General features: G+C 52.7%; 3 protein-coding genes across 5 annotated transcripts in view; 2 read left to right on the plus strand and 1 right to left on the minus strand.

Moving 5' to 3' along the window:
* Window positions 1-16,236, minus strand: part of TSPEAR (thrombospondin type laminin G domain and EAR repeats) — a 214,484-nt gene that overhangs the window by 139,383 nt on the left and 58,865 nt on the right. The window lies entirely within an intron of this gene.
* LOC117977363 (keratin-associated protein 10-10) lies at window positions 1,796-2,910 on the plus strand. Of its 2 annotated transcripts, XM_063601460.1 has the most exons (2): window positions 1,858-2,193; window positions 2,305-2,628. In XM_063601460.1, the coding sequence occupies exons 1-2, from the start codon at window positions 1,858-1,860 to the stop codon at window positions 2,626-2,628; spliced, it is 660 nt and encodes a 219-aa protein (XP_063457530.1). The 2 variants fall into 2 exon arrangements, with proteins under 2 accessions (XP_057156913.2, XP_063457530.1); XM_057300930.2 differs by having other exon boundaries at window positions 1,796-2,910.
* LOC100988625 (keratin-associated protein 10-11) lies at window positions 10,339-12,131 on the plus strand. 2 transcript variants are annotated; one of them, XM_063601459.1, is made up of 2 exons: window positions 10,339-11,260; window positions 11,498-11,836. In XM_063601459.1, the coding sequence occupies exons 1-2, from the start codon at window positions 10,727-10,729 to the stop codon at window positions 11,834-11,836; spliced, it is 873 nt and encodes a 290-aa protein (XP_063457529.1). In that variant the 5' UTR covers window positions 10,339-10,726. The 2 variants fall into 2 exon arrangements, with proteins under 2 accessions (XP_063457529.1, XP_057156912.2); XM_057300929.2 differs by having other exon boundaries at window positions 10,339-12,131.

Genomic DNA, 16,236 nt, shown 5'->3' on the forward strand with positions numbered 1-16,236 from the left:
CTAGACACAAAGACCAAATATTCCATGACTGCATCTATATGAAATGTGCAGAACAGGCAAATCCATAGAGACAAGCAGAATAGTAGTGGTTGCCAGGGGCTGGGCGTGGCTGCTTAATAGTATGGGGGTTCCTTCGGGAGCGATGATAGTATTCTGGAACTAGGTAGTGGGGATGGTTGCACAACATTGTGACTGTACTGTCACTGAATTGCACACTTTAAAATGGGTAAAATGGTACATTTTATTTTATGGTTGATCACAATTTAAATAAAATTACACCTGCCAAGGGTTTCTAAGAATGAAGCCCCTCGCTCTGCAATACTGGATATTATCAGCATTTTAAATCTTGTTTGCTCTTACAGGTGGGAGACGTGTGTTTAAACCTGAGAAACTTTAGTTATTAATGAGATCAACTAGCTGTTCATCTCATTAATGCTTATTGGAAATTTAAAATTTTTAGTCTTCTATTCATTTCTTTTGTATCTTATCCTGTTTTAGTGGTAAGGACTTCAAATTTTTCACATTAATCTTCCACCTGTCATGGAGATTGCAAGTACTTTCTGGCAGTTCATATCTTCATTTGTGTACCCAACGATTCCTTCAGGACTCTGATGGGAACATCGTGGATGCTGAGCTGAGCTGAGGCACGTGGACCGGTCTCCAGCACCCAACCCTGCCGGGTTTCCAGGGAACATACATTGTATGTGTTCTGGTCAAGGTTTGTGCTTTCGTTCACATCTGACCCTCTAACATTCCACTGGGCATTTTATACTTGGGTCTGCTGGCTGACGGGCTTCCTTTCCCATTGTATTTCCACACTGTCATGGCAGGGGTACAGGTAGGGGGTGCTGGGTGCAGTGACTTTGTCTCTCATCCAGCCCTTCAGTGAGCGTGGCCTGGGACAGTCACTCTGATCCTAGGTGGACAATGATGTCACCTACAGATACTAGAAATTCACATCACATTTCAATTTCTTGGCATGTGGCTTCAGCCAAGGTGCAAACATAGAGTAAGACCAGGCGTCCGGGCAGTGGGGCTGACTGTGGCCCCATCTGACACTTTTCTCATCCAGACCCCAAGTATCCTCCACTCTCCACGCAACCCTCACTCCACACCTGCCTCTCCAAGGTAGAGGCCCCTCCCCACCCTCAGACCCTGACCTGCACCTGCCCCTCTCAGGACACCTGACCAGGGCTCCAGGGGATGGCAGTCCAGACCCAAAGGCCAGTCCCCAAACCTTGTCCTCCTAATGAGCTGACTGTCCAGAGGCCTTGCCAGAACATTCCATCTCCTCAGAGGAGGGGAGGTCCTCCCTGTCCTCCTGCCCTTGGCAGACATCAGGATCTCAGAAGATCCCAGAGCCCGCCAGGAAGCGCTGTCCTCAAGCATCTTTTCCCAACACAGGCACCTCCGTCCTGGCTCTCCCAATCGCAGCCACGCCAGCCCACCCCTTGAGGTCCCTGCAGACAGAGGCTGGGCCTCCCCCAGGCTGAGGGCCCACGCTGGGCACAGTCACGGGACCTGCCAGGTGGAAGTCACCAGGTCAGTCCCAGAGAGGCCACACCTTCCTTCCTGGTGTTCCCGGGGGACAGGCTCAGCCAGGGGCGCCGGTCCTGCCCGGGACCAGCCGAGTGTTAGGAGCAGAGTGAGGACAAGTCATGGCAAAGGAAGCAGAAATAATGAGGGTCCTCCCGGCTCCAAACACCAACACGGAAGGGGAGGGTGTTGCTGAGTCTCCTGCTGGGAAAACACAGGCCCTGGGCATATAAAAGCCCCAGCAGCCGACAGGCTCACACACACACTCACTCACACACTCACTCACACACCTCCCCCAGCTCACCGCCTCCCCACTCCAGCATGGCCGCATCCACCATGTCCATCTGCTCCAGCGCCTGCACTGACTCTTGGCGGGTAGACGACTGCCCAGAGAGCTGCTGCGAGCCCTGCTGCTGCGCCCCCAGCTGCTGTGCCCCAGCCCCCAGCCTGACCCTCGTCTGCACCCCAGTGAGCTGTGTGTCCAGCCCCTGCTGCCAGACGGCCTGTGAGCCCAGCGCCTGCCAATCAGGCTGCACCAGCTCCTGCACACCCCCATGCTACCAGCAGTCTAGCTGCCAGCTGGATTGCTGCACCTCCTCCCCCTGCCAGCAGGCCTGCTGCATGCCTGTCTGCTGCAAGCCCGTCTGCTGCGTGCCCGTCTGTAACAAGCCTGTGTGCTTCGTGCCTACCTGCTCCGAGTCTTCCCCTTCATGCTGCCAGCAGTCTAGCTGCCAGCCAGCTTGCTGCACCTCCTCCCCATGCCAGCAGGCCTGCTGTGTGCCTGTCTGCTCTAAGTCCGTCTGCTATGTGCCTGTGTGCTCTGGGGCTTCCACTTCATGCTGCCAGCAGTCTAGCTGCCAGCCTGCTTGCTGCACCACCTCCTGCTGCAGACCCTCCTCCTCTGTGTCCCTCCTCTGCCGCCCTGTGTGTAGGTCCACCTGCTGCGTGCCCGTCCCCTCCTGCGGTGCCTCTGCCTCCTCCTGCCAGCCCAGCTGCTGCCGCACGGCCTCCTGTGTTTCCCTCCTCTGCCGCCCCATGTGCTCCCGCCCTGCCTGCTACAGCCTCTGCTCTGGCCAGAAGTCCAGCTGCTGACAGCCCTGGATGTGATCCGGAGTCCCTTCCCACCAGGGGCTGACCTCCCAGCTGCCCCAGCAAGCTCTGCCCTCTCTGGCTTTGACACCCTCAGAAGGTGGGGCAGGCTCTTTGTCTTGGGGACCAGGATGCTCCCCCTGTCCTTCCCAGATGCTGGCTGCCTGTGGGACCCCAGCCACTCCCCCAGACCCAAGTTCTGCAGAACTAACCCCCAGCAGGCCTGGTTCCACCCTGGGCAGCACCCCCTCTAGTTCTAATAAAGCCGCCTCTGTCTCACACCAACCTCTGTCCTGTCTGTGGACCCCCGGGGGGCACAGGGTGAGGTGGGAAGTGATGCCACCCCTGACTGCAGGGAGAGTCCTGACCCCCAGCAGGCCTGGCTCCACCCCTCTGTCTCTATCGACCTTCCATCCTGTCTGTGGACCCCTGAGGGGCATGGGATGAGGCAGGAAGCAATGCCGCCTGGTGCTGGCCTCTGTGAACCTTGAAGGCCAGTCTCCCTCTTAGCCCTGTGGGCCCCCAACCCCAGCACGTGGCCCCCCGGCCCATCTTAGGGAAGCTGCCTCTGGAACCAAGGCCAGGAGTTTTGGGACAAAGTGGACCCTGGCAGCAGCTCTGGTCCCCTGAGCCACATTCACCCTCCCCAGCTCCATGGCTGCCCCCCAGGACTGGGGTAGCCCACCCGGGGCCTAGCTCCAGCCAGCAGCCTCACCCCTCCTGTTACCCCTGGGGAGATCAGCTATGGACCACAGTGCCCGTCCCTGCAGCCCTTGTCTCCTCCACAGTAAGACATGGGGACCACGCCCTCCCCCAGGACTCGAGCCCAGCAGCCCAGTATTCATGGGGTTCTTGAATACCCATTGCTCAGGCATTGCTGGTGACAGCACAGATGGGCAGGGACCATGGTACCCACTAACCAAGCCTGCGGGCCCCCCTGCCCCATGCGGCCTCGCCTAGAGATTCAGGGTCCTGGCTCCCTTTTGGTCCCGTGGTCCTGGACTCTGACCCCGAGGACCCTGTCCCCACACCCCCAGCCTCCCAGGTCTCTCCCAAATAGCCCTCAGCTCTGCCTGCCACCCTCCATCCCAGATGCCATGTCGGGGAAGTGGCACAAGCTGCTGCACTCTTTCTGCCAGGTCGCTGTGCGCATTTGAGAGTGCAGGTCCAGCTCCAGCAAATGACCCTTGCGTGTCAATGACAGAGGCCGCCAGCCCCAGCACCAGGACCTCCCGGAGTCCCACCCCACAGAGCTCCCTGTGGTCAGCACAGCCACCTCGCTCACTCCCCTCGAGGCAGACCACCCAGGACAACCAGCAGCAGCCATCTCCAGGGCTGGGGGCCAAACTGACACAGCCTTGTCCACCTCCTTGGAAGCAAAGCCAAGTCCCCATGAAAGGACAAATGAGGGCCTCCAGGGACAGAGATGTTTGTCCAAAAACCTGCCCTGGTTTTTGGGGCAGCTGGCAGGGGCCGAGCCTTCATCCTAGGTCTCCGGGGCCATCCTCGGGAGGGGCTCCCCACACATGCGTGTCTGAGCCCCACATCACTGTGCCCACTGATGGCCACAGGGTCAGAACACAGAGCCAGGAGGAGGGCCCGGGGCTGGCTCTCTGACCTCCTCCACATTTGCCATTGTCCCCACCTGCCCTCGTCCGAGGCACCGAAAGGACCCAGCCTGTCTGGCCATCCCCAGGGAGGACACCTCCTGGTGGGGGGTCTCAGCTCTGACTCCTACTCTGGGTCCTCATTCGATGTGTCTTCTGCCTCATCAGAGCTTCAACCCCCAGTGAAAGCACCTTGGAAAACAGTTCCTCAAAATGTCACTCACTGTGTGACCCTGTGACCCTGTCAGTCCAGTTCTAGGCATCTACCCCGGAGAAATGAAACAAACGTCCACACACAGATTTGTGTGCCCATGTACACAGCACCACTGACAGTAGCCAAGAAGTGGAAAGAGCCCAAATGTCCATCAGAAGATGAATGGACAAGCAAAACACAGCCTATCCACACAAGCAAAACACAGCCCATTCCCATGGGAATATTATTCAGCCATGAAAAGGGATCAAATACTGACACAGGCTACAACATGCATGAGCCTTGAAAGCATGGTGCTCAGCGAGAGGCCACATGTGGTGGGATTCTACTTGTATGAAAGACTCAGAACAGGCAAATCCGCAGAGAAAGGAAGTAGATGTGTGTGTGACCAAGGCTGGTGGAGGGGCTCATGAGGAGTGACTGCTTATGGGTGTGGTTTTTGGAGTGGGAATGTTGTAAAATTACATATTGGTGATGGCTGAGAAACACTGGGAATATATTAAAAACCAGTGGATTGTGCACTTACAGTGGGTGAACTTCATGGCTTGTGAATTTTCTCTTGGTCAATGTGTTAAAAACAAATAACAAATAGTCTCAGCCCTCCATTTGGGATGGCCACTGGCCAATGCCTCCACCTCCCCTTCATCCAAATAAAAATGAATGGCGCCAGAGCAGTGATAGAAAATGGAGGCATGCCATCCACAGACCAGGTCAGTAAGGATTTTCTGGGAAAGGCAAGACAAAAAGATCAGGTTCTATTGACTTTAAATCCAACAGAAAGAAAGGCAGAAGGACTCTGAAGACAAATGACTTTTCCCGGAGACCCTAGCAAAGGGACCATACATGAGGATGACTGTGGGCACTCAGTGGTCTTTAACTGATGGGTCGAGTTCTGAAGAAGAGCCATTCCATGCCTGCAACCAGCGGGAGAACCAGGAAGGGTGGGGCTGGCCCAGGAGACTCCCAGCCTAGGTCCCAATCTGGAGAGGAAGAGGCCACGCCCCAGGAAGCTCTGGATGCCAAGATGAACTGGAGCCCCCATGTCCAATCAGCGATGAACAAGGCCCCCTTCATCAGAGCCCCAGCATCAGCTCTGGGTGCAGAATATGTGTATCTATGTGCAGAAAACCTTTCAGCAATGAATGCCAAACAATCTAGACCCTCACTTAAAAATGTGAATGACAACTAAGGGTCCTCAGACGTGTGAAGAAATCACAGCATGACAGAGAAGCAAAGTCTGAACAAGCGATGATGCAGATGTGAGGAAACAAAGAGGCTGTCACTCCATGAAACAAGAACAGGGTGCTACCAAAAAGGAGGAGGAAGAGGAGGAAGGAAAACACCCCAAGTTCCAGGAGACTGAAAGCATGACACTCTCAACACAGATGAAACTCAATGATAGTCTGCATAATAGACCCTGAAAACAGAATTGCTGATACAGTGACCCCAGTTCAGGCAAGGATTGACCCAAACCCAATGCAGAAGGACAGAGATAAAGCCAAGAAGAGCCTGAGATCTGAGTGGGAAGAGCCCAGGAGACCCAGGGTCTGTGATCCTAACCGGGATCGCAGTGGGGAGAAAATCCAAGAATGGAAGAAAATCGTCAGACCCATATGAGAATAAAAGTTTTTTGAACTAAAGGAAGATGGGATCAAGGGGATGAACACAGCTGATGACAGTGACGAGGGAGGGGTCTGGTGAAATGAATGAAGTACAAGAAAGAGACAATAGTGCCAGGTTCTAGACAGAGGAAAGACTTCACAAGAAGATCAAAGTTATGCAAATATGAGATGCATTGGTGGCCCAGCCTCTACCAAGGTGGAGTGAAGAAATTCCGCACCTAGACTCTGCTGTGGCAGGCTTCAGCGGGAAGGCTGTTCTTAAACAACAGGGATCCGGAAAGTTTACCACCCACAATGCTTTCTGAAATTTTTACTCAGCAATTTCCAACAAGAAGAAACACGACCCCCTCTTTTCAAACGTCCGCAAAAATCCACAGACACCCATCAAGGAAAATCTAAAGAAAATAAAAATAAAGTCTAATAAAAATAAGCAGAAATGAAAGATGGAAAAAGAAGTATGCTCACAGATTCAGAGATTTTCCTTTTTCAGTATAAGAAAATAGTATGGGTATATTTATCCTAAAATTTGGAAATATAAATTAAATGTACTGTGTCCTAAAAAATATAAATTACCTACCCTGAGTAACAAGACAAAAATTTTAATACAATGATATCCAGGAAAATGTGGAAATGGTATTGAAAAAGCTCATTCTTCAGAAGGCAGACTCAGATGTTTCAAAGATGTATACCATCAGCCTTCAATACAAAGACTTTTCTGTGATACTTGAAATATTCCAGAGATCAGAAGAAGCCAGAGGTCCTCTGGATTCCTCTAGTAAGACTGGTGACATCCTGATGCCAAAACCAGGAATAACAGCGAGAGAGATAGGACTGTAGACCAACATCATTTAAAAAAATAATGTAAGAGATTGTATGAACCTACATTAACAGAAAACTAAGCCACTATATATAGCCATTATGGGAAATAGTACAGAAGTTCCTCAAAAAATTAAAAATGGGGCCGGGCGCAGTGGCTCACGCCTGTAATCCCAGCACTTTGGGAGGCCGAGGCGGGCAGATCACGAGGTCAGGAGATCGAGACCATCCTGGCTAACACGGTGGAACCCCGTCTCTACTAAAAATACAAAAACTGGCCAGGTGTGGTAGCAGGCGCCTGTAGTACCAGCTACTTGGGAGGCTGGGGCAGGAGAATGGTGTGAACCCGGGAGGCAGAGCTTGCAGTGAGCTGAGATTGCGCCACTGCACTCCAGCCTGGGCAACAGAGCGAGACTCTATCTCAAAAAAAAAAAATTAAAAACTTAAAAATTAAAAATGGAACTATACCATGTAATGAGCAATCCCACTTCTGTGTATTTATACAAGACAAATTAAAGCCAGATCTCAGAGATACCTGCACTGCCATGCTAACTGCAGCACTATTCACAACAGCAAAGATACGGAAGCAACATAAGTGACCATCAACAGATGAGTGGATAAAGAAAATGTGGTGTATATGCACGATGGAATACGATTCAGCCATAGAAAGGAAGGAGATCCTGTCATCTGTGGCAACATGGATGAACCTGCACACACTATGCTAGGTGAAGTGACCCAGGCACAGAAAGACAAATACTGCAGACCTCACTTATTTGTGGAATCTAAAAAAGCCAAGTTCACCAAAGCAGAGAGTAGAATGGGGATTCGAGGGCCAGGGGGTGCAGGGAGTGGGGATGTGTTGATGACAGGATACAGCTTCAGCTGTGCAGGATGAGTCAGTTCTGGAAACCTCATGTGCAGCATGAGGACAGTTGACTGTAACACAGAACGCAACATAGTAACACCGAAATCTGCTAAGAGTCCATCTTAAATGTCTCATCACAAAATAAAGGTAACTACATGGGGTGATGGACATATTAATTAGCTTGACTGTGGTAATCATCACACAATGTGTACATGTATCAAGACGTCATGTTGTATACCTTGAATTTATATAATTCTTGTTTGTCAATTATATCTCAATAAAGCTGGGGAAAAAGGGATAATGAGCTATTATCAAGTAATGTATATCTTAGATCACTCAAGTTACAAAGGGTATCATTAACTATACTCATAAAATAGAAGCAGAAAAGCCACTGGAACTCTCAGTAGATTAATACACACACATTCACACACATACACACACACATACACAAACAAACTCACTCCTTCCTTAAAAGCCTGAGGCAAAATTCATGATAAACTAAAGTAGGAAAACACTGCATGCACGAGACCAAGGCTGTGCGACAAAGCAGCAAACATCGGCTTAGTGCGGAGTTGCGGGAAGCATTTCTGTTAACTTTGGAAAAAAGACCAGAGTGCTGCTGTCATCGCGTCTCCAGCATTGTGCTGGGCAGCTAGCCACGACGAAAGGGAGTCAAATAAAACAAAAGACTATGTTTTGGAAAAGAAGAATCCAAATATGTGTCACGTGCAGAAGACCTGGCCGTGGGCCACCCTGCCCTCCAGACTCACATCCCCTCCCAGCACCTCCCTCTCCCAGCCAGGGCCATTTAATCCCTGCCATTCAACTCACTCAGATCCCCAGAGTGTCTGCTTGATTTAAGAAATGGTTTGATCATTTGATTGTCCACAGAAGCTGCCCTGCTGGCCCCCAGTGGAAAGTTCCATGATCCAAAAAGTCATGTCTCCAGTGAGTCCAGGGCTCTACAGTTGCACCTCATGTTGTGGCTGACATAAAAAGACTGTACTTGCACTGTGTGTGTCTGTAGTACATCCACTAATACGATGTCACCCTAGACTTCCTGGCTTTCCTATCATCTCCCAAAAGCATCACCAAGTCCTTCAGTCCTGGAAAGCGGATTAAGCACACAGATCTCACACACCTGTACTAATAATCACTGAAAGGATATTTAAAGAGTTATAAAAAATGAAATCAAAATTATCTAACAAAAACGGGAGGCTCAGCAGGGTCCTTCATATGTTTGTAGAAAAGAGAAGCAGACAGAAACAGGTTAGGGAGTAAATTGGAGCAGGACCCTAATGCACTGGAATAAAATAGTCTTTTATTCAGAAAACTGAATGAACTGCCACCAATGAGCAGACTATCTGATGTCCAATGAAACAAGAAAAAAACATTTAAAAACTCAAAATAACATCATCAGAGTGAATGGATAACATATTTCATTCATCACAAGATGAAAATAAAAAGTCATAAAAAGAGAGACCAGGAAAGATGAAATTATTATTAAAAATGGAAAAACACTTCGGAGATAAGTCTTTATATTGAAAGGCTCAATAAGTTCTAACCACAGAAAGTAAAATAATGCATTAGCCTAGAAACAAAAGCGTGACACTTTAGAACAATAAAAAGAAACCCAAATGCTCCCAGAGAGTTAAGGAAAGAGAGAGAGAAACTAAAAAATGACAAATGACCAGCATCAGACTGTCATCAGCAACACTGGACATCACAAAAAAATGGTGACATGTGTTCATCATTTTGAGGAAAAGTAATTTAAAACCAGAATTTTATACCCAGCTAAACTATCATTATAAATGTGAGGATAAAGTTGATATATTTTCAGACAAGCAAGGAATCTTAAAATGTATGTCCTAAAATCACCATATATGAAAAAGTACTTGATCTTTCACCAAGGCAAAATGAAAATTGAAATAATCCAGAGTGCAGCTTCAAATAAAACAAAGAGCCTCTGAGGGTGGCATGGAAGAGCTGAAGAGACAAAAATAAAGCTTGGATCCACCAGCTACTGAATCTCTGAGCATTCTCCTTACAAGGTGTGAGGGATCGAAGGGAGGGCCACTTAGCTTTTTTTTTTTTTTGAGAGAGAGTCTTGCTCTGTCACCTAGGCTGGGGTGCAATGGTGCAATCTCAGCTCACTGCAACCTCCACCTCCTGGGTTCAAGAATTCTCCTGCCTCAGCCTAAGTAGCTGGGACTACAGGCACACGCCACCATGCCTGGCTAATTTTTTGTATTTTTAGTAGAGACGGGGTTTCACCATGCTGGCCAGGCTGGTCTCAAACTCCTGACCTCGTGATCCACCCACCTCAGACTCCCAAAGTGCTAGGATTAGAGGCATGAGTCACCACGCTCAGCCAGCTTCCTCTTATCTTATCATCTGTGCCGTTTTTATTTCATATGAAGTGTACATTTTTCTCCATGTTTATGTTTTAAGATGCTAAAAGTAATAAAATATATCTAATCAGTCCAGAAACAGGATAGGTGGAAACAGAATTGCTTCCTTTGGAGAAACGTTCATCTCTAAAACCTCAACTCAACAAAAGCTTGCTTGAAATATTTTCCGGCCGGACACGGTGGCTCACGCCTGTAATCCCAGCACTTTGGGAGGCTGAGGCAGGTGGATCATGAGGTCAGGAGTTCAAGACCAGCCTGGCCAAGATGGTGAAACCCCGTCTCTACTAAAAATACAAAAATTACAGCGTGCCTGTAATCCCAACTACTCGGGAGGCTGAGGTGGGAGAATCGCTTGAACCCAGGGGGCGGAGGTTGCAGTGAGCCGAGATCGCGCCACTGCACTCCAGCCTGGGTGACAGAGCAAGACTCCCTCTCAAAAAAAAAAAAAAAAAAAAGGAAATATTTTCCACCACATTTCTGTGGCCAAAATAAAAACTGATGAAGAAACAGAGCCCTGCGACATACATACCAGTTTAATAAGGGAAAAACAAAGAGATAAACCAGCATGAATGATGCATCTCCAGCCACCAGCTGTAAACACCAACAAGGAAGAAAAGCTTGTGGAGCCTCCTGTTGGGACAACACACGCCAGGGAGGGATTTAAAAACCCCACAGCCCTGAGCACCTCACTCACTCACTCCCTCACACACTCACTCACTCACACACTCACACACTCACTTACACCTCCCCCAGCTCCCAGCTCACCTCTTCCCCACCCCAGCATGGCCGCGTCCACCATGTCTGTCTGCTCCAGCGCTTACTCCGACTCCTGGCAGGTGGACGACTGCCCAGAGAGCTGCTGTGAGCCCCCCTGCAGCGCCCCCAGCTGCTGCGCCCCGGCCCCCTGCCTGAGCCTGGTCTGCACCCCAGTGAGCCGTGTATCCAGCCCCTGCTGCCAGGTGACCTGTGAGCCCAGCCCCTGCCAATCAGGCTGCACCAGCTCCTGCACACCCTCGTGCTGCCAGCAGTCTAGCTGCCAGCCGGCTTGCTGCACCTCCTCCCACTGCCAGCAGGCCTGCTGTGTGCCTGTCTGCTGCAAGACTGTCTGCTGCAATCCTGTGTGCTGTGTGCCTGTCTGCTGTGGGGCTGCTTCTTCGTGCTGCCGGCAGTCTAGCTGCCAGCCAGCTTGCTGTGCCTCTTCCTCCTGCCAGCCGGCCTGCTGTGTGCCCGTCTGCTGCAAGCCTGCGTGCTGTGTGTCCACCTGCTCTGAGGATTCCTCTTCATGCTGCCAGCATTCTAGCTGCCAGCCAGCTTGCTGCACCTCCTCCTCCTACCAGCAGGCCTGCTGCATGCCCGTCTGCTGCAAGACTGTCTACTGCAAGCCCATCTGCTGTGTGCCTGTCTGCTCTAGGGCTTCCTCTTCACGCTGCCAGCAGCCTAGCTGCCAGCCAGCTTGCTGCACCACCTCCTGCTGCAGACCCTCCTCCTCTGTGTCCCTCCTCTGCCGCCCCGTGTGCAGGTCCACCTGCTGTGTGCCCGTCTCCTCCTGCTGTGCCCCCACCTCCTCCTGCCAGTCCAGCTGCTGCTGCCCGGCCTCCTGCGTGTCCCTCCTCTGCCGCCCCGCAAGCTCCCGCCTGGCCTGCTACAGCCTCTGCTCAGGCAAGAAGTCCAGCTGCTGAGTGCTCAATCCTTGTCTCCTGCTGACTGTGTCTCTGCTGCCAAGCAGGATTTTCCAGTCTCAGGAGCCCCTGGAGTCCTCAGAATCCACCAGCTCCATCAGTAGCCACAGAGCTGCTGCCTGAAGGGGATTTTGAGTGCGTCACACTTTCCTCCCCACTGTCTGGGAAGAGACAACCCACAAATCCCTCAGCAGGTGGACTGTGGCTCTCTGGAGCCCCCTTCTCCAAATGTGTTGCTTATACCCAATGTGACAAAGAAGAACTGCTCTAATCAATAAATTCTTGAGTCAGGAAATACGGGCTGGTGTGCACTTTCTGCTCTTCCCCTGAGCCCCTCTGCCTACTCCAAATTTGGGGTGTGGGACCCACTGTCTTGTTAAAGGCAGACAGGACAGTGTCTCTCATTCCGAGATCAAACATTTGGAAGACAGCAGGCTTTGAAAGCAAATGTGATCAGCTCCACACCCTTCCTGCAGCCAAAGCCCTGCCCACAGGGGATGAGCCTCCAAGCTGAGCCAGGGAGGGGAGCAGAGCTGAGTGGGCTCGGCCTCTGGTGAGCCTTGGGCCACCTGCCCATGCCTGTCCCCTGCCAGTCCAAGCTAAAGCTGAGTCGGGAAGAAGCAGAAATCCCGTTCAGTTGGGACCTGAGAGCCCCAGGCACCGTGCTGGCCTTGTGGTGTGTGGGCCGTGGAAAAGGTGCCCACACAGAGGGCTGCCCCGAGAGTTTGAGGGCCACTCTGTGTGCTCTGAAGCACTAGCAATTTCATGGGCCCCAAGAGGGGTCCTGGGGTTACTCAGACGTCACTCATCCTACTCAGGGTTTAAGGCCTGGGTGAGGAGACACAGAGCAAAAAGACACCTTATCGATGAACCCTTAGGACAGTGGGAGAGGATGAGGCTGTAGTCTCAGTGGACCACTAGCACTGGAGAGTGAAGAGGGCACTAGTGAGACCAGTCAGGTCAGCACCTCCTCAGGAGGCTGGGAGGGCCCAGGGAAGAAGCAACAGAACAAAAACCCTAAGAGGACCTTGAACCAGAAAGTAGCTGAATTTAAACCCGCATGGACTCATAAATCTCTCAGTCTTCTAGAGTTTATTCAACCCCTGTGTCCGTTACTTGCTTATTCAAATATTAAGAAAAATACGGCCATCCCCATAAATAAGTGGACAAAGGCCTTCATGGACCTTTCATAGCACAAACAGTTAAAAAAAAGAGGGGGGGATGTTTCCACCTCACCACTAACCAAAGGAACAGGGGAGCCTAAGGCACAGGGGAGTCGGCACAGGGCGCACCAACATTGCTGAGGCCAAGCCGCTGTGCAGCCAGCGGGCAGACACACCCAGGGCCGCAGCCTCCAGGGCACCAGAGACTTTCAGCCTCCCGATGGCTCCTGAGGGAAAAGCCAGGGACAGCCATGGCCGGGCACAGCTTGTGACACCCGGGCCCCTGTGCTCTCTGTGGCAGCTGACATGCAGGTCTGCTGGTGGCCGTGTGTCCATGCAACTGTCCAAGCCCACGCGGTCAAGCTGCCGTGCCAGACGCAGAGGAGAAACTAGGGCTGCAGTGACGGGGTCCCCTCCCTTGTGAACGTGCGTGAAGGTGTTGGCAGCACAGCGACAGCTCCGAGTGCTCCGCCCCCCCCCCCAGGTCCCGGGGTGCCCCTCCTGTCTGTGAAGGAGATGCGGGACCCACTGAGTCAGGGGCAGCTGCTGCCTGCAAAGGCATCCCGTGAAACCCCAGGAAACCGCAAAGCCCCCTCCACCGCCTGCTGGACAGAGCTGGAGGGCCCCTGGGGACTGGGGGAGGGTGTCTGTAAGGCGAGGACATGGCTGGTGCATGCTCGTCAGGGTGTGATCAGAGACCCTCCAGCCTGCAGGCACCCTCGCCCAGTTGTAAGGGTGAGAGCACAGCCCCAGGCGAGGCTGCTGGCCTGGGAGGAGGGATGAGCAGCGGTCTGGGGAGGGGGCCCTCTAGGGAGTCCCCCTGCACCTCACATGCTCGTCAATACAGGGCATCCTGGTAACGGAAGTTTCTAGATATGGGCCTCTCAGCAGGAGGGGTACACTGGCTGGTGCTCCTCTTAGCTGATTTCTTGGTTCCCAAAGGGCTCCCCCGCTACCCACGTGTGCCAACAGCCCCCTTCTACTGAGGACAGCACCCCCTCCAGGCAAATCCCACTCATACCCAGGACGTGCCCACACGCTTTCTCCCGTGTGGCCCACACGCATGCCACAGGGACCAAGCTGGCTCTGTCGGGGCAGCCCTCGGTTTTGGGGGCCAAGCTTCCCATTCTTGGAATTAGTGCAGGCATCCCCCACACAGGCCTCCCTCCTTCTGCAATAGCCTCAATGCCTGGATGGGAGCCAGGCCACCCTCAGGCCCAGCGTCGGGCCTTCCTGTGTGTGCAGTGGGCTTGGGCTGTGTCCTGAAGAAGCCCAGCCACGCGGATTCTCAGTGGACTCTTCCTTCCCAAGGAACCACGATGAAAGACGCCACAGCCCACTGACGCACAGAGGAACCCAGGCTGCTCTCGTGGCTTTGCACCGACCTCTTTCCTGGGCTGAGCAGTGTCCCCTTAAAAAAAGACATGTTGGTCCAGACGTGGCGCATGCCTGTAATCTCAGCACCGTGGGAGGCCGAGCAGGGAGGACCACTCGAGCCCGGGAGTTCGAGAGCAGCCCAGGCAACACAGTGAGACCCCATATCCACAGAATATACAGTACAATTTAGCTGAACATGGTGGTGTGCACCTATAGCCCCAGCTACTTTGGTGGGAAGACGGCTTGAGCCTGGGAGGTCAAGGCTGCAGTGAGCCGTGATCGCGCCACTGCACTCCAGCCTGGGTGACCAGGCAAGACCCTCTCCAAAAAAAAAAAGAAAGAAAAGGTATATGTTGGATGCTGGTCCCTCATACTGTAAACATGAACTTACGTGGAAACAGGACCTTTGCAGATGTAGTCAAGTTGAAGTGAAGTCGTTAGTGGGGGACCCTGAGCCAACACCACTTCTATTTTTATAAAAAGGCAAAATTTGCACACGAACGGGCACCTGGAGAACGTCATGTGACGACGGCGGCAGAGACTGGGGCCACGTGACGACGGCGGCAGAGATTGGGGCCACGTGATGACGGAGGCAGGGATTGGGCAATGCCCCTGCAAGCCAAGGACACCAAAGAAGGCAACAGGCCCAGAAAACAGGACAGAGTCGTCCCCCAGATGGGGACAGACTCTCCTTCACCACCACGGAAGGAACCAGCCCCACTGACGCCTTCACCTCGGACTGCAGTCCTCCAGAACCGTGAGATGTGAGCTTCTGCCGTGTCACATAGCTGGCGTGGGACTCTGTCACAGCAGCCCCCGGATGTCAACGCGCCCTCCAGCTCCAGCCCCCAGTGAGGGTGGAGCGTCCAGGGAAATGGGGCTAAGGGCTGGGAAAGGAGTTCTGAGGGAAGTGCCTGGGGCCTGTGACCTCCTACAGGCCAAGGGACAGGCCACAGAGATCCCCAGAGGTGGACGGAGTCCTCTGAAGAGGGGACAACCATGGCTCGGGTCTGACACACCCAAGAAGTCTGAGGCCGGAATCTGCAGATGCTCCGGGGGAGGACAGGGTGACACTCCCTGATGGTCCCCCAGGTCCAGGTGGAGCCCCACCAGGGAGGGGGCACCAGGGGTGGACTCAGGGTCTGCAAGAGAACCTGGGGAGAGGACAGGTCTTGGCAGAAGGAAGCTGTTGGCACCACCAGCTAGAGTAGAGCCTCTCCCAGGCTGGGGGAGCCACAGGGAAAAAGCTCCCACAATGGACAGGCCACGAGCAGGAGAGTGAGGCCGAAGCCCTGGCAAGCAGAGAGAGTGACAGCCCAGTCACCACAGGTCTCCAGAGAGGAGACTTGTCTCTCCTCCCCTTTTCTTCTCCTTGCCTCCCCCACACACCCCCAGACAGCTCACGGCTGTGGCTGGCAAGACCACGCAGTGTGTAGAGAAACACCAGGCTGTGAGACAGAGAAGTTGGATGTGTGTCCTGTGGCCACAAACTTAGTAGCTTCGAACAACACGAATGGATCATCTCATAGCAGTGGAGGTCCGAAGTCTGCTGTGGGTCTCACAGGGCTAAAATCAAGGCATGGGCAGGGCGGGTTCCTTCGGGAGGCTGCAGGAGAGAATCTTTCCTCATCTCTTTCAGCTTCTGGACATGGCTCGAGCCCTTGGTTCAGGGCTAGCAGCAGGCATCTCACTCACACCTGCCATGACCTTCTCCTCTGGCCAAATGTCCTCCTCCCTCCTTCTGATAAGGACCCTGTGGAGACACTGGGCCCACCTGGATAATCCAGGGTACTCTCCCATTAGCCACACCTTATGGTCCACACATATGAAGTTCCCTTAATTAGCCACACGTGTGAAGTC

This window comes from Pan paniscus, chromosome 22 (assembly GCF_029289425.2).
Source record: "Pan paniscus chromosome 22, NHGRI_mPanPan1-v2.0_pri, whole genome shotgun sequence".
Classification (NCBI taxonomy): domain Eukaryota; kingdom Metazoa; phylum Chordata; class Mammalia; order Primates; family Hominidae; genus Pan; species Pan paniscus.